General features: G+C 37.9%; 4 protein-coding genes across 6 annotated transcripts; all 4 read right to left on the reverse strand.

Annotated features, from left to right (window-relative positions):
* Positions 1 to 1,530: 1,530 nt before the first annotated feature.
* Positions 1,531 to 6,514, reverse strand: LOC140776532 (double-stranded RNA-binding protein 2-like). Of its 3 annotated transcripts, none has more exons than XM_073120264.1 (5): positions 6,377 to 6,514; positions 5,926 to 6,033; positions 5,518 to 5,765; positions 4,114 to 4,333; positions 1,532 to 3,071 (listed from the first exon to the last, which is right to left on the reverse strand). In XM_073120264.1, exons 3-5 carry the CDS (start codon positions 5,761 to 5,763, stop codon positions 1,804 to 1,806), a joined length of 1,734 nt encoding a protein of 577 aa, XP_072976365.1. In that variant the 5' UTR covers positions 5,764 to 5,765; positions 5,926 to 6,033; positions 6,377 to 6,514; the 3' UTR covers positions 1,532 to 1,803. The 3 variants fall into 3 exon arrangements, with proteins under 3 accessions (XP_072976367.1, XP_072976365.1, XP_072976366.1); XM_073120265.1 differs by lacking the exon at positions 6,377 to 6,514 and adding an exon at positions 6,140 to 6,321; XM_073120266.1 differs by lacking the exon at positions 5,926 to 6,033 and having other exon boundaries at positions 1,531 to 3,071; positions 6,377 to 6,496.
* Positions 6,515 to 7,989: 1,475 nt separating this feature from the next.
* Positions 7,990 to 10,692, reverse strand: LOC140776584 (uncharacterized). The gene is made up of 3 exons (XM_073120324.1): positions 10,518 to 10,692; positions 8,703 to 8,812; positions 7,990 to 8,367 (listed from the first exon to the last, which is right to left on the reverse strand). Exons 1-3 carry the CDS (start codon positions 10,684 to 10,686, stop codon positions 8,083 to 8,085), a joined length of 564 nt encoding a protein of 187 aa, XP_072976425.1. The 5' UTR covers positions 10,687 to 10,692; the 3' UTR covers positions 7,990 to 8,082.
* Positions 10,693 to 13,973: 3,281 nt separating this feature from the next.
* On the reverse strand, positions 13,974 to 15,216 carry LOC140776167 (CASP-like protein 1D1). Its single transcript, XM_073119780.1, has 3 exons — positions 14,935 to 15,216; positions 14,634 to 14,760; positions 13,974 to 14,532 (listed from the first exon to the last, which is right to left on the reverse strand). The coding sequence occupies exons 1-3, from the start codon at positions 15,192 to 15,194 to the stop codon at positions 14,311 to 14,313; spliced, it is 609 nt and encodes a 202-aa protein (XP_072975881.1). The 5' UTR covers positions 15,195 to 15,216; the 3' UTR covers positions 13,974 to 14,310.
* Positions 15,217 to 16,883: 1,667 nt separating this feature from the next.
* On the reverse strand, positions 16,884 to 17,874 carry LOC140776090 (CASP-like protein 1D1). Its single transcript, XM_073119664.1, has 3 exons — positions 17,563 to 17,874; positions 17,342 to 17,468; positions 16,884 to 17,248 (listed from the first exon to the last, which is right to left on the reverse strand). The coding sequence occupies exons 1-3, from the start codon at positions 17,820 to 17,822 to the stop codon at positions 17,027 to 17,029; spliced, it is 609 nt and encodes a 202-aa protein (XP_072975765.1). The 5' UTR covers positions 17,823 to 17,874; the 3' UTR covers positions 16,884 to 17,026.
* Positions 17,875 to 17,996: the final 122 nt, after the last annotated feature.

The following is a 17,996-nucleotide window of genomic DNA, read 5'->3' on the forward strand; positions in this document are numbered from 1 at the left end:
TGGAGAGTGCAGGAATGCAATGATAAAATACCAACTCCAGTTTTTCTTTTCTTTCCTCTTAGCTCATTCTGTAAGATCTTAAGACTTCCATATTTTTGGAACCTTGTCTACTGGAAAATCACTTATCTCTCTGCATTCTGCTCAATCAAAATGACAGTCTGAAAGTTTCAACCATCAATGTAGAGGTATCAATTAATCATGTCAGGCAGACTCTTTTCTCTGAACTGCTTCCATGAGAGTATCATTTTGTTGTTCTTGAAAAGGACTCTGTTATCAGTGAATTACTCCGAGTCTGTTTCGACTTTCCTGCCAAGAAATTCCCAGAAATGCAACATATTTATTGACATCCAACAAGCTTTTGATATTCCTTGGCTTTCACCTTCTACATTCCAATCTCATCAGGGTTACACTATCTGATGCATTTTAATGGCAAGTTAATGCCAATAAGGAGCAGCTTGATTGATTGAACATTGTAAATGACATGTCAAAGGCTAAGCTTTTGGCAATCCATTCAGTATACATAGGAGCTAATAAGTGGTGCTTGTCTGGTTGTCAGTTTAAGAAATTAAAAAATAATAATTCCAACAGTAAATAAAAGGGAGTATTATCTTTGGCAATTTAACACTTATATATTTCCCTCAAAAAAAAAATCACTTATATATTTATCTGCCCTCTTATCCACTATTACAGTTAAGGAATTGGATTAAAAAAAAAAAAACCCCTTGATATATCCTTTTTAATGGGACTATTCATGTCTTTTATCTGCCCTCTTATCTCTGCTAATCCTACCTCTGAAAATTATCTACCAGAATAAAGAGGCCATCTAATAGTAGATAAGTAAATGGGATGTCTCGTATAAACATTAATGACCTACAATTGAATTGACCCTTTCTTTGTTTAATATTTCTTGTATAAGAATTACAATTTCAATACCAGGTTTTAAGTACTCACGAAATTAAGTTTCTCTCTCCAGTTTTAGGGGTTTTCTTTTCTAGTATATTTTCTTCCAAGTTCTTACGGAATTTTAATATTTAAAAAGGTTGGAAGTTTCAGTGGTTTTAATTGAAATTAACATGGTTGTTCCTTTTCTAAATTTAAATTTATAAATACTTTGAACCCGCTATTCAAAATATTTTTTAAAAATTGAGATTATTAGATGGGCTCATATTTTTTAAAAATTCCAGCGGTTAACTGGGAAATATCATTAAGTTCCAAATTCTCTAAAAAAAAGAAAAGAAAAATTATTTACAGGAGTTGTTTCACTACATTCCGTAGGGCACGATCGACATACAGAAAGAAAGAAAAAATTTGAATGGTGTTTATTATCATTTTAGATGGGCTTATCGAGTAGTCTTATACACTCATACAAATTCTAGTATAGATTTACTTCCAACCATAAGGAGAGAGCCTTTTTCTCAACAAACAGGAAGAAAAGAAAAGAAAAGGAGTAATCTTGAATTCAAAAGAGATGGAAAAAATAAAAAAAATTGCCTCACAATTTTCCTTCTCTTCTTTCAGATCCTAAAATTCGATATTGTGACACCAGTTTGATAGATAATTCTTTCACAAGGATCTTCCTCGCAAGCACCTTAACAAAGGTTTTATGGTAAATCCCGAGGGAAGTGTTCTCATTTATTTTCTTAATTCTAACAAGAAACGAATTCAATGACTTAAATATAATGCCGTTATCATAACATTCACTAGGTCCTAGCTATCTATTTAGATGTTTACAAGGAGATATAACAGCAACTAGTAATGTGGTATGCCTTAAAAACTGTAGGTACATATTACCAGAGTGGTTTCTCATATCTGTAGCTCATTGAGCTTGGAGTTCAACACTCCAGTACCTTCGATTTCCTGGCTAACTACCTGGCTCGAGTCTGGTTTCCTCTCAGGTGGAGCTGAGCAGACTGGCACTACTGATCTCATACGAACAGCTGGAGCAGTAAAGTAGGCGGGAGCCGCCCCAGTGATGTTCACAGCTCCAGGCCTCGCAGAGCACACAGGAATAGCAGTTCGAATCGTTACAGGGGCCGCCAATGATGGGGCTCGGGGCTTCAACACATCTGTTCTGGAACCTGAAGAGCCTATATGAAGAGGCCTACACCCCCTAAGAAGACTAGCAGAATTCGCTGGAGGTGGATTATTTACATGGATAGACTGGTTCAGATCAAAGTTTTGTTGTGAGAGTAGAGGACGCCAGTGGTTTGATGACCTAGACCTAAATGATGATCCAGGCAGCTCTTCGAGTTGCTTCCTTTGCTTCCCTTCCATTTGCTGCTGACTTTCCTGATGTATTTTAACAGAAGCCTTCTCTTGAATGATTGATGGGCTGCAAGAAGCTTGCTTGAAGCCAGAGGGAGCCCTTTTAGTTTCTGTCTCAGGGGAGTCTTCTGTGCTAGCCCCAGAATCATTCTTATTTGTATCTTCACGTTGTTCAGGTGGAAGACAAGAAGCTGTAGTATCACATGGATTGAATAGTGTTGCTTCTCGAAGATTGGGCCATTCCTTACCTTCCCTGTGGTTTTGTTCCTCACTTAGCTCCTGTATTGTCAACTGGGATTGATTTCTCGGTGAAGTGTATGTGGAATAGTCTGGGTACCTTGGCAGGCAAGGAACAGATTCTGCGACAAAAGGTAGACGACTAACTGGGTCTTGATCAACTGATTGAAAGAGTTGGCCAGGAGGTGGCGGATACATAGTTTGTAGAATTGGGAGAAATCTAGGATCCATGGGTGGTGGAGCTGGTAGTGTCAACAAATGAGTCGGCTGTTGAGATGCCTGTATTTGCTGCCACATTTGGTACATTGCAAACTCAGGTGAAAAACTTGTGTGTGCCCAACTCTGGAAGGGTAAAGAATAAAATGGGAGATTTGCTGCAGGAGCCACAGTTCTTTGAATACGTGCTGATCTGTGACGACTCTGCTGCGGGTTATTCTGAGAAGGTCGTTTGTCTCCATCGGGTTGCTGCAAGCTTGCAAGCACACGAGCAATAATGACCTGCTCCTGCACCTCACTGCCTTCATGCTCCAATAGTGAAGTTGAGGAGGAAGAAGGGCCCAAATGTGGCACTGCATAATAGCATTACATGGCAAACAGAAGTCAATTAAGACATGCACCAATTTTCAAGAGTGTTGAACAAATATAAATGAACTATTATCAGATTATGGAACATAAATTACTGAGTTCAAGAGTTCAGCATTCTATCATTAAACATACTCTAAATGACGATATATAGACTTATAAGGCATCCTCACTTTCCAAGGCCACACTAAAGAAGATGACAAGGGAAAAATATGACATAACCGTACATAAAATATTCCCACTTGGTGATGACCATGGACCCTGATAGCCAACCACTCTGATTGAAGTCTACCCCATTATTAGATTTGATCCTAAAAAATACACCTTAGCTACATATTCGGATTTAGATCTGGGTGCCAGAAATATGCAGTATATATACTGTAATGCAGCCTGATATCTGAGGTGCAGATTATAGTCGGATCGTAAAGTACTATGGAAGCATGGCATTTGGGACCCAAGACGCGTTACAAATTTCCACCTGCAACGACATCATCAGGTGTCATGCTAATAGTAGGAAGTATTGAATCTGAGATGGTTATAATACTACTTTTATCTGGAATCCCCAGCGACTGTCTTCCCAGGCCTTCATCTAAACATTTATACTGGTATCATGCACAGAGGCAGCGAATATTGGTTCACATCCCTCTAAATCAGATATAGGTGCCCATCAGAAATTTCATTGCTCCATAAAATTTTAAGGAGAAAGTGAAATTTTTTTTTTAAGGAAGATATATATCACAAGTTCTTTTAAATATAAATATCATAAGCAGTCGTATGTAAGAGTTGCACACTTCAATAAACCACCCAGATAGATCCTAAGACAGCACTTTAAGAATCTAATGACACAAGAACTTTCTTCAAGCTTGAGCCAAATTTGCAATGAATTAAGATTATTGTATTCTTAGAATTTGACTAAGTTCAGTTTCTCTTACCTTAAAGAAGACACTCTTTTAGCTCCGTAATTGTTTTCAAAGCATTATATAAAGTATAGAGAAGAATATGATCTCCAGAAACAAAATGTAATCTTACATTGCTTCAATGCAGACCAGGCAGCCATGGCAGCATTCTTTTCAGCCTGCTTCTTTGTCTTTGAAGGATCACCAGTAAAGCTCATCCCGGCAAGCTCAACTGTGCATACGAAGACAGGTGTGTGACCTGGTCCAGATCGAATAGTTGTATAAACAGGTAACTTTAACCCAGCTCTATGAGCAGTTTCTTGAAGTAAATTCTTGTAAATTCCAGTCTCATCCTGTGGATTTAGATAAAAATGTTAACAGAAGGTCACTAACACAATAGCTATCAGAGTTAATCGCAAGCTTCATGGTATTGTTCATGTTACAATCTCTTAAATAAAAGGAGCACTAAGGAAGAATAAATGCAAGTATAAGTGCAACAGCAGTTCAGCAATAACACTATGAATAGGCAGAGCACAAAATGAAAGCAATGTTGTATTGAAAATGGTGCTTAAAGGATCAAGCACATTGCAGGAAGCATGCAAAATGTCCAACAAAATAAAAAGATTAAACAAGGATACTGCTTAAACGAAGGAATATGGAGACAAAAAAATGATAATTTTACCCAGATAAATCACCATAACAAAGAACCCTTGAGAAAGGGTTGAAAGGGGGTGTTGATACCGAGAAGTTCTTCTTAACCTATCTAATCAAATTCTACACCAAAACTGATTACATGAGATAATAATCATATAAACCGAGTTACATCTCAATTACAACTTATGAGTTCCAGCTAAAGCCTAGAAAATTATCAATAAGACTTCAATGGATCACTTATGTTTATGTCTTCATTAGAGGAAGAAGAAGAAACTAGAGATATGTTTCAACGGAAAACCAACCTCAACATCAACTTCATCACATGGTATAGAAATCAAAGGAAAGAAAAACATTACCATTGTCAATTCTTTGGTACACAGAATATACATGAAATTCATCCATATAATTTTCCTACGCCAGCGATATTTTCAATGCAATATAATATATCCATATCATTTTCTATAAATCAAGATGCATCTTTAATGTACTGGAACTTACCAGTAACCACCAAGACACTTTACTAATTTTGTTTTAAACAAAGATAAGATACTTAACTAATGCTACCTGCACCCTTTCGTATGAGATTCCTTAGGATTTTCAGTACTATTTTGACAGTCCTTTACCAGAGGAAACAGAAAGTCTTGTAGTTAGACAACATATCTACATCTTAGTAATTGCATACTGTACAGTTACGAACTCTAAATTCTCAAATCAACTGGAAACAATAAAGAAGGGGCTTTCTACAAATAAAGCCCTAAATGAAGAACATCAAATCTTGTCTTTCAATTTCTATGCATCAAGCCGGTTGTGGTACAAAATAAAGAAGCCACTTAAAGTCAAATAAAAATAGCATTTCTAAAAGTAACATCTGGCATTCCATTACCAGAACTTTTGCAGCAAGTGATCTGGAAGGTCCCCTCTTTGAGAGTGTATTCAGAGCTACCTCAGCTGCAGCATGCTCTGCCTGCCGCAGTGTAGAACAAAATGCCGGGCTCTCAAATATCTCGCCATTAAAATTAACAGTAGCCTTGAACCTTGGAGCATGATCTGGCCCTTCCCTTACACAGGCATAGGATGGCAAATTGAAGCAGCTTCTTTGAGCAAGTTCTTGAAGCTGGTTCTTAAACATGCCTGCACCCAATCAACCAGATAAATATTTTTCAAAACGCTATTTTCCCTGTAATTTCAATATGATAACTACACTAACATACAAAAAGTACATTTTGGCTAATTCAAAATTCAAGTGATCATCTTAAAGTCTACATAGAGAAGAAACGGAAGAATGAAATACCTCCAATAGGGCAAATTAAAGACTCAAAAGAACTTTTAGAGACCACCAATCACCATAGCTCTTCTAGCTCACAGAGCTTCCCAATGGAATCCAGGGGCAAATTTCAACCTAAGAGGCACAACAGTAAGGAACCCATAAATCGAAAACTGCGAAACCGAATAACAACTCAACAAGGAATGAAATTGAACAAAACAATCAATTGTGCATATTCTACCAAATCCTATTTGGGATCACTACTTCCTGAAACTAGCCCCAGATCCTTTGATCAAATTATATAGAAAAAACTAAGAGAACCCATTCAATGGGCTTCCTGGAACAACAGAAAAGAAAAACCCACGAACTCATCGAATCGCCCAAACAAACAAAACCCAACTTGGAAATTGGTAAGGAAGTAGGCAAAAAGCACTCGAAAAAGGCGATTATATCAACAAAACCGGAAGTGGGTACTTACCCAAGCGCCAAAAGCAGGTGGATTCCACCTCGGTAGTCGCAGGAGATCGCCACCGTATACGAGTAGCGCAATCGAGAAGCGAAGAGAGAGAGAGAGAGAGACCCTTATTTTTATTCTTCTCTCTCTCCTATCTTCTTGTTTTCTAACTGCTTGGCTTGCCGATTCTACTATAGATCAATTGCCGACTCCATCACTAATGATAATGGCCTGCAGACTTCTCTTCTAACATCATTACCATCTCCCTTCACTCATTAGTCATAAACACAAAACATCCAAAAATATGATAAAAATAAGGTCAGAAATGAAATTTGCCAATTACTAGAAAATTTATAATATTTAAAATAAGACATTTGCATAAAAATTTCTTAAATTTTGATAATAATAGCATTAGGGTTTTGAAAACCGAGTATATTTAAGCATATCTATTTATAACCGAATGCGCATTATTTCTATAAAAGATGCACACATGAGTCAAATTTTATTGTGAAAAATTTACTAGTCTTTTATATAGTGGCCTAACATGTTAGTTGCTGTTGTCTCTAAGTTAAGAGGAAAATAAGGATTTTTTGCTAATAAAATTAAGAGTAAACTTACTCTTATTTAAACTTAAGCACTTAATTCTTCTATGGTTTATGGTTTAGACTAAATTGCAACTATTAGCTAATTGTTCATGAGAATTTAAAAAGACTTAATTAGCCTCACAAAAATAAAGTTTAATTTGATGATGATAGAAATAATTTGTTCATTTAGCAGATTGCTTATGGCTAAAAATATTGGTACTAATGATGATAGCATTAGTTCGGTCGTTTGTAATGGAAGTTTTTAATGAATTAGCCTCACAAAAATAATTATAAGTACATGGATATAAGCTAAAATCAAAACAAGGAGAGTAAAATATAATTTGCCTTAAAATTAAATAAATTTCAAAGAGAAATGAGTATACTGAAAAGATATCTGAATTATAATGTTGTTAGAAGATAGTGTAAAATGGAACTCTGTCTAAATCAATATGACTGGCCCTATCCTATTTGCATCTACAATAATTTTCTTCTTACTAACCCAATCATCAAATTCCAAATAAAATGCAAGCATAGCTGGAAGTGCACCAAAAGGTCCAGATGATGCATTCAATCTGGAGCTCATACTAGGAATAATAGTACATATATGAAATTGATATGATTATATTGTAAGAACTGCAAGCATCTCAGTTACAAACTTACCTATTTGACAATAGAATCAGCCACTGTTTCTAAGTACCAAATCAAATGTCAGTACATTGCCATAAGGAACTTCCACAGAATGGTTCTTTAAGCAATCATATTTAACTGTCAAACTTTGGACAGAGAAATCAACAGCCATCTTTTTGAGTTCAAATTCACCCATCCAATGTTCATCAAGAAAGCTCAAGCCTTAAAGAATATTTTGCAATACTCTTGTATAATTCGATAATAGACTTAAAGCTCCCAACATAAAAGAAGCCCTTCCCTTCATTTTTCTTTAACCAACAAAAAGAAAAGAATTCCCAAAAAGAATTGGAAGTGCTGATCATAACACATTCTGGTTGAGATCCATATCCCTACCACCAGAAGTAGCCAGCACTGGTCAAGTAAATGTGATCTATGAAAAAAGAAAAGCAAATTAGAGAATTCATATTACCATACATTACACCAATTTTCATTGAGAAAAGATACTTTTACAAACTTGACTCAATTCTTTGAACTTTCTATCAGACCCTCCAAGAGGTGCTCAATCCTGTATTTCATGACAGGCTGGCCTGATCTGGTTTTCTTAAACATTCTCTCCCTCAAGGCCTTCCGCTTTGCTTCAGCTTTGGCTTTCTCCTCTCTTCTTGCTTGAATCATTGCCTCTCTCTCCATCTTGGCTTTCTCATCTTCTGCCCGTTTCTTCTCATATTCTTCTCTCAAGGTTTGCAAATTTTGCTTCTTCTTCTTTTTACTTGGCTTCCGTACATTTTCTGTATTATTACCCTCCTGGAACGCAAACGTAAGACATCAGTGAACTTGCTTGACCCAGTATTATGGTTCCATGGAAAAGAATGCATATCCCAAACATGCAAATACTCACAGTTTCTTTTCTGATAGAGCAAGTTGTGGATGAGAAAAAAAAAAACAAACATGAAAATCATGCCTGATGAGAAAAAGAGAGCCTTTGTTTCAACTTTTGGCTGCAGAGTCGTAAGTCTCTGCTATCTTGAAATGTTATTATGCTAATTAGCCCCAAATAGATGCTCATTGTTCAATCTGATAAGTTGAGCAGTGTCCAAATACACTAGAAAATGCAAGAGTTCTAGAGAGGAGAAACAAACCTCATGATTTGGAACTGTCAGATAATGGACACCAGGCTGGCTTTGGTTCTTCACTGTTCTTTTGTACTTACTCACAAATTTGGCATTTTTGTAAAATTCTCTTTGCTTTTCTGCAAAACAGAAGTTACCAAAATTAGTTATTTGGGATTTTTCTTTTCAGACGTGGGAGAAGAGAAGTAGTAATCAAGCAAAGAACTTTTTGTTGTCTTGTCTCATGCTTACTCTCTGGTAATAGAGAAGGTCCGAAAAGGGTAATCCTACAAGTGATTTCTCTCTCTATATATTTATAAAGTTAATAACAGATGTAGAGAACGATACAATTGCCAAAATCATAATTATATGAGGAAGTATTTAGATTTGCGAAGAGATCAAAACAATCTAAGAGAGAATGTTGAAAGCACAAAACTCTAGGAGGAAGCATTTATATTTATATTAGATCAACTTAGCAAAGATCAGGGTGTGTTTCAAGTAAGTTAACGAAACAGGCATACAATCTATAGGATGATAAAATAATCACATAGATACTACAGAGACATGAATCAAATATTCAATTTCTGAACTCATAAAGAAGTCAATAAAGGTCATGCATTATCTTCTTATATCTAGTATAACTGGAAACAAGTCACTTAAATCTACCAAGCACCAACTATGCAGCATAACTCTAATGACACTTATGGACCATATTTTATGCATGGTCAAGAATAAATATAAATAAGCAGGCTCATATTTGGGTGCTAGGCTGACTATTAGAACACTTGGCATAGATATGGAGTTATCAACCAAGTAATAAAATACTTTTGTCCATTCAATACAACCACATGTACATACTGCTCTACTCTCAAGTTGGACTATAGACTATTGGATTTTAAACTACTTAATCACTACCTTGGTACTAATTTTATATATTTATCATGCTATACCGCTGGCTTAAAGTTCACTTCTCTCTCTTCCGCGTGTTGTAATTGCAATTATGCCTTTTCAGTTGAACCCTTCTTTCTATGGAAGAAGTGAAGACAATGAAGCTGGGGCTCAGTAACACAAAGGAGAACACAATATAGAGGGCTGCGACTCCTCTTCCAAGGAAAAAATAAAGAGAATCGGGATTATGTAAAAGAAAAGGAAGAAAAAAAAATTATGAGAACAATTATTAAGAAAATGGATCACAAACTAAGCTCTCAAGGATTGCCCTAGAAATACAAAAAAAAAAAAAGAAAAAAAAAGAAAGAAAAGTGCAAGTCCTAATGTATATTTCAATCGCTTACTTGATTGAGATGTAACTAGGCAGACAAAATGGATACCAAAGATCTAGCACTCAGACCCAAGATCAGTTTTTATTGGCCTGCAAGAACGCGACTCACTATTAACGATTAAGTTCAAAATCAAAAGCACAGCATATACCCAAGATCAGTTTTTAGTAAGACGCGAGTAGGTCTTGAATCTGTTTACTGAAAGCAAGAATAGGGAAGGTGAGGAATTCCCTGAGGAAGGAGACAACCTTCGAGAATAGTGGAACTACAATTCAACCGCCCTTTCTCGATAAAGGACGACATTACTTCTCTAGAATCTGGAGAACTAAGCAACCAAAAAAAAAAGAAAACAAAATGCTTACCCAATAAAATTCAATCTTTTTCACTAAACAAATCACAAAAACCGATCTTTTTTCACTTCCTGATCGCAACATCCAATAGAAACAATCACATGTGTATATCCCCAAATCCTTCAAACGACCTAAATAGATCGAAATCCAACAAAACAAAAGTCTAAATTCAAATGAGTACTTGATCAACACGGGATCGATTTAAGCGAGTATCTTACTGATGATGGAAGGATTGTATCCCGATGGATTGGACTTGGCATTGGCGAAGGATTCAAGGGAGAGCCCTTTCCCTCCCAACCGCTGCTCGTTCCTCCTCCTGTTCCTCTTGTTCCACTTGCTCTTCTTAATTCCACCTTCCCCGTCGTCCTCGACTGCTCGAGCCTTCATCTCTCTCTCTCTCTCTCTCTCTCTCTCTCTCTCCCAATCGAACGCGATTGGAGCTGGGAAGAGGAGGCGCCTTTGCCCGGCGCGACAAAACCCTAGCTCTTCTTGGTAAAGCGGGCCTAGTCTACTCGTTATCCGAGTTCAGAAAGGATGCGTCACATCTGTGGGCTTGAATCCGAACACAAATCCGCATTCTTGAGGACAAAGGAGAATAATTTAGTGATTATTTTATCCTGAAACAAACACACAAATTTTATTATTTTGTTCATAATCTATAATAACATAAATGTTTGGATGAAAGGGATAAAAGTTTCACACATTAGTCTAGAAAAAATTAAGCTCTGCCGGATTGGAATGTGGTCGAATTTAATTTCAGGGCGAGCTCTGGATAAATCTCAGTTTATTATTATTATTATTAATATGCAATAAATAAAGATGCAATATGATTACAATTATTAAAGATCACAATTACGATAACTTATCCCCTCACAGTGGACAAGTATCCTCAATTTATAATTCATCCAAATGCATTCACTATTAAACATCCCAAACCTCCACTGGAGTTCATAAACCTCCTAAATGAAGAAACTCCCGCCGTACTTCTTAACCGCCGCTCTGCTGTCAATGACCTCCTCCTTCTTCCTCGCCGGAATCACACTCAGCGCCGACTCCTTCAACTGAGCCGCAGCAGCGCCTACGTCATTGGTGACCCTGCCGAGTTGCCTCTCCGGCTGCACCATCCCATAGCCGGCACCGCCGCCGTTGCTGCGGCCTCGCCACGCCCACCCCACGGTTGCCTCCGCCGCCTCTTTCCTCTTCTCTTCCGACGGCAAACCCTCCGCCGCAAACCTTCCGTTCCGAAAGATGCCTCCGGGGAACCCGCTCCTGCGCCGCCCGCTCTCACTAGCCTCACTCGGAGCGCTGCTTCTGTGGAACTCTTGAGTAACTCTCGCCGGGTTCTTTTCATGCATTTGCTCGTTCTGGATGCACCTACCGTTCCCGCCGGCGTTGCGGTACTGGAAGACGGCAGGGATGGCCTTGCCGTCGCTGCCTATGATGACCGGCCTGCAGATATGGTCACGGTGGATCTCAGGCTTAGGGGTGGGTAAACACGAGGTATAGCTCCACGTATTGGTCTCAACTTCTTCGTCGGTGAGTCCCCAGGATTGGAACCGGCGGCTAAACCGAGGCTTGACGTTGTTAGAAGCGGTGTTATACATGTCTTAGTAATAGTGCTTGAGATGGTACTAGTATATGGGCTTTGGCTTCCTTCTTATATATGTATATAGAACGAAGAATATTGATATCTTTCTTTGAAGAATGTTGAGTAAGGGAAGTGGGAGGAATCACATTCTAAGCTGGTTGAAGTGGATCACATGAAGTGCAATGGAGAACAAATTCTGTTTCCTTTTGTTCCCTTTTTAGGAGATGAGCATCTGAAGATGACGGAAGTGGTGTTGAGAGGAATTTCTTCCATGCAGACATTCGAAGGAAGCTATTATTGAAGGAATCGTCTGATTTTCAAAGTGATGAATTTAGTTTTCCTCATTGTGGACGAGTTTATCATCAATCCTAAGGTCTTGGCATTACAGGATTTACACAATTTTGTTGGTGTTTGTTTGGTGACAAATGATTTAATTTTTACCTCTAATTCTCCTCGATCCATGCAAAATATTCTATTCGATATCAATCAACAATCGATTCTAGAAACTTTAGCAGATAAAAGTCATAGAATCGACTCCAATCACACATAATTTGGTGGCTTAGCTCAATGACTTCTATTAAAAGTTCAACAATGCAATTGTATCTATTGATCCAATATAGCGAGGAAAATGAATTATGAAAGTGAAATTTTTTAAAAAAGTCATATCCATGACTTATTAGTATATAATAAAAATTTGAATACATTGATTGAATTAGTGGTTCAGAAATCAGAGGCACTCACCTTCTCCTTCAGTTTTCCTATCCAAATATCAGAAAATAGTACAAAGTTGTCACCTTCTTAATTATTTTGCCAATTTTTATGAGTAATTATTAAAATAAAAGAGGATAAAGTTACTTTTATCTTACTTTCAAACACAGGCCGAAGAACAGCTAAAAAATCTTGCTTACAAACATCATCATGCCATCAGAATTAATCTGGGCCTCACCCTATCAGTTTTCTTCCTTTCACTGTCCTGCTCATCCTTTTGAATGCAACAATCATTGGACACTAAACACTTCTATTGAAAGATGCCATTTGAGTTATCAAGTCTTTTCTTAGTCTAAGATTTTAAGAACAAACAAGTCTCTTTAGTCATATATATGGACAATAGGCTTTCTCTCACTGATAAAGGCATACAGACAATCATTAAATACCTAACAGCTATAAAAGTTTTACTGCACTAAACCGTACCATACCATCAAACCTATGATACTATCTCAATAATTCAAATCAAGATTGATAGATTTGTACTCCACTCATGTGGACCACTTCTATTTGGAACATGACCACATATGCTTGGATTAATCTATAACATTCCACTAAATTCTGTGGCAAATCATCTTTTATCTATATATCAAAATTTCTCAAAGATCTTGGGAAATTTTGGTCCTAGAACTTTGACCCTGTTGGGATGAAAAGAAAAGAGAATAGTTTTCTCTCCTTTTATTTGTTTAAATGAGAGAAGAGAAGAGAAAGGGAGAGAACTAGTTTTTGGCTTCTTTTCTTTTCCCTCCATTAGAGGTTTTTTTTAGTTTTATCTCTTTCTCTTCTATTCTTTCTTAAAATTTCTATCCAAAGCCTCGATATTGTTCATAATTCTATTAGTATTCTGTAGGAGTACTGATAAATATGCCTCAGGTTCATCCAATTCTTTCCTTCTTTCAGACAGACAACTGAGCTTGAATATATCTTACTCTTTCACAAATAAATTGAATTCCAACTTGAATTCAATTTGTTTTCTCGTGTCAAATTATCCCCTGTTTCAACTCTGTGACCTAGCAGGCCTCATTTGACCACCCGTATTTCCTATCATTTAAACTTTTTTCCTTCCAGATTCATCTACTAATTTTACTTCTTTCTTTCTAATTATCCAATTTAGTGTCCCTGGTATAATTTCATCTATTAAATTTTTGTCCAAATTAACAGCCATAGTAAATTGCCAAACAACCAAACTATCCCTGTTATCCTCAAAGTAGATTATATTTTTGGTTAACAGTTAACTAACCATTACAACTTGGTTTAAAGCACAGAGGAGTTAAGTGCTTAATTTTGAAGTATAATAGTAAATTAAAATCGAATCAAACCATAGAAGAAAAGTCATAAGTTCTCCTGATATATTTTAGTGAAACAAGTCATCTTTTGGATATATGTACAACCCTGGTTATCTTTGTAATCTAGACAGAAAATGACTTAGACGTGTACGTGCCAAAATATTATTCTACTAATTTTTGTTCCAATTTCAACATCATTCTGTTTGGAACTTACAAAAGCTGCTGAAACTTTTGCATCATTTTTCCCAACTAGACTTGACTAGAGATACCATCTCACTGTCGATAACAAATACAAACAAACTGTTACATACTATGTAACAGTTAACTATGTTCATACACACAGATGAACAAGGACTATTCACACGTCGGAGATTACCGGCTCCGGCGAAAGAGCGAGTACGACGTGACCACCACGAGGACGAGAAGCACTATCGACGCGACGAGGGAGACGGCGGCCGAGCTGCCGATTTGCCTGCAGAACTTGCCGTAGTTGTTGCAAATTTTTGTCCAGTTTGTGTGAGAATTCCCCTTGAGGCCGAGGTAGGCGACGGCGCCCGTTGCGCCGGTGGCGGAGGCCATGATCGCCGCCATCAACTGCGAAGAAGAGAGCATGGTTGTGTGAGATTAAAGTAGTGAAGGAAAAAAAAAAAAAGTGAGGAGGTCATGAATGAGTTTTTGAGGTGTTTCTAACTCACTGCATCAAATAGAATGAGATAGAACAATGTCTTGGTAGATGGAGCTGGACTTGATATGAGAGAGCAGGAGGTGATGACTGTGATGATGCTGTATAAAACTGTAACTGCTAGTGCTACCAGAAGATATCTGCCACGTTCGAGTAGCTCGCAAGTTAACATGGTATTAGAGAGCAGGAGATTTCGAGTTCGGATTCTATCTATAAATAACTGTAATTTCTAACTGTAGAACTATGAACGATTGAGTTTTCATGTAGTTCATACAAAATTAAAAGCTAAGAGTGATAAGGTCACCGGAAATTACATCAAGGCCGACGAGTAGTTAAACTTGGCATCTTGGCTGACGGACGTCGGATACGGCGGCGGCAGGCCGGTGGCAAAGATCTTGGTCTGCTTGCTAGAGACGAGCACGACGAGCGCGGATACCGAGGCGGCCAGTAGGACGAGACGCAGGATGAAATCCACGGGGAAGTAGTTCGGGGGCGAAGTCGGGGTGGGGGCATAGCCGGATTCTGGCAAAGTCTTGCCGGAACCCGTAGTTGGTGTCATCTCAGTGGAATCCATGCTGGTGTGTTTCAATATATATATATATATAATGGAATGGTTATGTAGTACTTATATAGAGAGTGTGATGCTACTATTCCAACGCTTGAGTGGCTGGCTACACTCTGCCCTTTGTGGCAGGCGTTCACTTTTGAGATACTGACAACTTAACGAGGTTTAATTTCATACAAGCATCCAATATGTTATTAATTTGTGGCTTTCATGCCAACCGAGGATGATACGGCTGGTAGGATACGGTCAATTTGTGTGCGGCTGCTTAATTATCGTTCAATATTCATTTACATCTAGGGGGGTCAATCTTCTGATTGAGCCGGTTTCTACTCAGGTTCGGTTTAGAGCCCAGCCCAAGCTCCAAGCGAGCCCTCGTCCTCCTCCTCGTCTTGTCGTCACCGGGAGGAGGTAGGAGGAACTGGTTGGACGAAAGTTACACAAGTCACAACAAACAGATCAATCGGCAGCGGTGAGAGAGATTTAGCGTGTAAAGATGGAAGACCGATGATAGATGGAGGCGAGGTGTTTGTATCTATGAGGGTGGGTCCCACGGGCTATGTGTTGAACCTAACAGGGAGGAGCAGGCAGAGATTGAGCACTCTATTTGTTTACTATGACGCATGAACTCTTTTATCTATGTAAAATCTTCAAAAACGTATTGGAGGGTGGGATGTGTTAGTTTTTATTTCTAAAAATTCTAAGATAATATATTTATGTACAAAATAAATATACTTTTATATTAAAATAAATAAATAAAATATTATTTAATATAAATAATAATAAAAAAGTTTACGAACTCTAGCTTATGAGTCACACCGAAGTGTAGCTGCCCTAAAGAAAAGTGGCGTCCTCTATACAGGATTACCTGTCTCTCTTTCTTCTAAAGTATAACCCAGAACTTCCGTTCCTGCATTACCTAATAGTACTATCATTTGATGCTTCTCCTTAAGAATGCACTCATCCAATTCAAATAAATATTATATAAGAGAAAAATAGTCAAAGCTTTCTATTTAACTTAAAATTTTGTGTTATTGTTTTCTCATGAACAAAAGGATATTTATAAGTATATGGGATAATTACTTCAAAACTTATAACCCTAAATAAATTCAGCTTATTAATTATTTTAAAATGACTGTTATAAAATTTTCAAAATTTTTGCAACATTTGAGTTTTAAATTCTTTTAATTATTAATTTCAAATTCATTAAAAAAATTTAAATTAACAACAGTATGACCGTCTTAGATTAGACCTCCATCTTGAGTGCAGATGAGGAAGCCAGTGATAATTATTAGTTAATAACGATTTTCTTATATATATACACTTTTACCACTACTAATATCCAATACTTTTTTAATGTCATATTTTAAACTGTCTCCATCTCACATTAACCGAAATCGACCACAAGGAATCACAGGGATTGGAGGTAAGTTAGAAATTGAGCTAACGACAGGGGATAAAATTATACTTTTCCCTAAGATACTTTGGCAGAGAACAAGTCTTCTTTTTTAGCGGATATGAACAACTCTGGTTATCTTTGGTATTCTAGGCAGAAGAGTCCCATCAATTTTTGTTGGTCTTTACGTAATCTACAAATTCTAATCCCAATTCCTTAAACTTTGGCATCATTTTCGCATCTATACTTGACTAACGATACCATCTAATCGTCGTATATAGCTCACAATTTTCCAATCTGTAATAGAAGACAACAAACAACTGTAATATATTATGTAAAGAAAACTATGTTCATACACACACAAACAAACAAACAAACGGATGAACAAGGACTAGAAGAAGAAGAAGATGATGATGATGATGAAGGCTAATTCACACGTCAAATTAAACTATCGGCTCCGGCGAAGGAGCGAGTACGAGGAGACCACTACGAGGACGAGAAGGACGATCGACGCGACGAGGGAAACGCCGGCGGAGCTGCCGATGTGCCTACAGAACTTGCCGTAGGTGTTGCAAATTTTTGCCCAGTTCGTGTGGGAGTTACCCTTGAGGCCAAGGTAGGCGATGGCGCCGGACGTGCCGGTGGCGGAGGCCATGATCGCCGCCATCAACTGCGAAGAAGACAGCAAGGTTGTGTGAGATTAAATTCGTTGAGGGAAAAGAAAAAAGAAAACTGAGGAGGCGAATAAGTTATTGAAACTCACTGCATCAAAGAGAATGAGAAGGAACAATGCTCTGGTAGACGGAGCTGGGCTTGATATGAGAGAGCAGGAGGTGATGATCGTGGCGATGCTGTATAAAACTGTAACTGCTAGTGCTACCAGAAGATATCTGCAAGGTTTCGAGTAGTTCGTAAGATTCTGACTTCAAATTCTATCAATAACTATAACTTCTATATAATTTTGATAAGTTCACCGGAAATTACATCAAGGCCGGGGAGTAGTTAAACTTGGCGTCGCGGCTGATGGACGTCGGAAACGGCGGCTGCAGGCCGGTGGCAAAGCTCTTGGTCTGCTTGCTAGTGACGAGCACGACGAGAGCGGATACCGAGGCGGCCAGTAGGACGAGACGCAGGACGAAATCCACGCGGAAGTAGTTCGGGGGCGGCGTCGGGGCGGCAGCATAGCCGGATTCTGGCAAAGTCTTGCCGGAATCCGTAGTCGATGTCATCTCAGTGGAAGCCATGTTGGTGCAGCAAGGTATGTATGAATGAATGAGAAGACACAATGTGAATTTTGCTATGTAATTGGAATGGTAATATATATATATAGTTGCATAGACAAATAGTGTGAAGCTAAAATTCAAACATTTTGAATGGTAGACTGCCCTTTGGTTGAAGGCGTTCACTTTTTAATTATA

Source organism: Typha angustifolia, chromosome 14 (genome assembly GCF_048772165.1).
Source record: "Typha angustifolia cultivar Huaian chromosome 14, ASM4877216v1, whole genome shotgun sequence".
Classification (NCBI taxonomy): Eukaryota; Viridiplantae; Streptophyta; class Magnoliopsida; order Poales; family Typhaceae; genus Typha; species Typha angustifolia.

What these genes read in the sequence shown, in the direction of transcription:
- LOC140776532 (XM_073120266.1), bottom strand. Translation starts at nt 5,763, where the DNA reads ATGTTTAAGAACCAGCTTCAAGAACTTGCTCAAAGAAGCTGCTTCAAT. An exon ending in CACTTGCTGCAAAAGTTCTG is followed by an intron (nt 4,334 to 5,517) that starts GTAATGGAATGC and finishes CTAAATCCACAG; the next exon opens with GATGAGACTGGAATTTACAA. An exon ending in CTGGTCTGCATTGAAGCAAT is followed by an intron (nt 3,072 to 4,113) that starts GTAAGATTACAT and finishes GCTATTATGCAG; the next exon opens with TGCCACATTTGGGCCCTTCT.
- LOC140776584 (XM_073120324.1), bottom strand. Translation starts at nt 10,686, where the DNA reads ATGAAGGCTCGAGCAGTCGAGGACGACGGGGAAGGTGGAATTAAGAAG. An exon ending in ATACAATCCTTCCATCATCA is followed by an intron (nt 8,813 to 10,517) that starts GTAAGATACTCG and finishes TCTGTTTTGCAG; the next exon opens with AAAAGCAAAGAGAATTTTAC. An exon ending in TGACAGTTCCAAATCATGAG is followed by an intron (nt 8,368 to 8,702) that starts GTTTGTTTCTCC and finishes TTTGCGTTCCAG; the next exon opens with GAGGGTAATAATACAGAAAA.
- LOC140776167 (XM_073119780.1), bottom strand. Translation starts at nt 15,194, where the DNA reads ATGGATTCCACTGAGATGACACCAACTACGGGTTCCGGCAAGACTTTG. An exon ending in AACTACTCGTCGGCCTTGAT is followed by an intron (nt 14,761 to 14,934) that starts GTAATTTCCGGT and finishes CGAACGTGGCAG; the next exon opens with ATATCTTCTGGTAGCACTAG. An exon ending in ATCTCATTCTATTTGATGCA is followed by an intron (nt 14,533 to 14,633) that starts GTGAGTTAGAAA and finishes TCTTCTTCGCAG; the next exon opens with TTGATGGCGGCGATCATGGC.
- LOC140776090 (XM_073119664.1), bottom strand. Translation starts at nt 17,822, where the DNA reads ATGGCTTCCACTGAGATGACATCGACTACGGATTCCGGCAAGACTTTG. An exon ending in AACTACTCCCCGGCCTTGAT is followed by an intron (nt 17,469 to 17,562) that starts GTAATTTCCGGT and finishes GAAACCTTGCAG; the next exon opens with ATATCTTCTGGTAGCACTAG. An exon ending in TTCTCATTCTCTTTGATGCA is followed by an intron (nt 17,249 to 17,341) that starts GTGAGTTTCAAT and finishes TCTTCTTCGCAG; the next exon opens with TTGATGGCGGCGATCATGGC.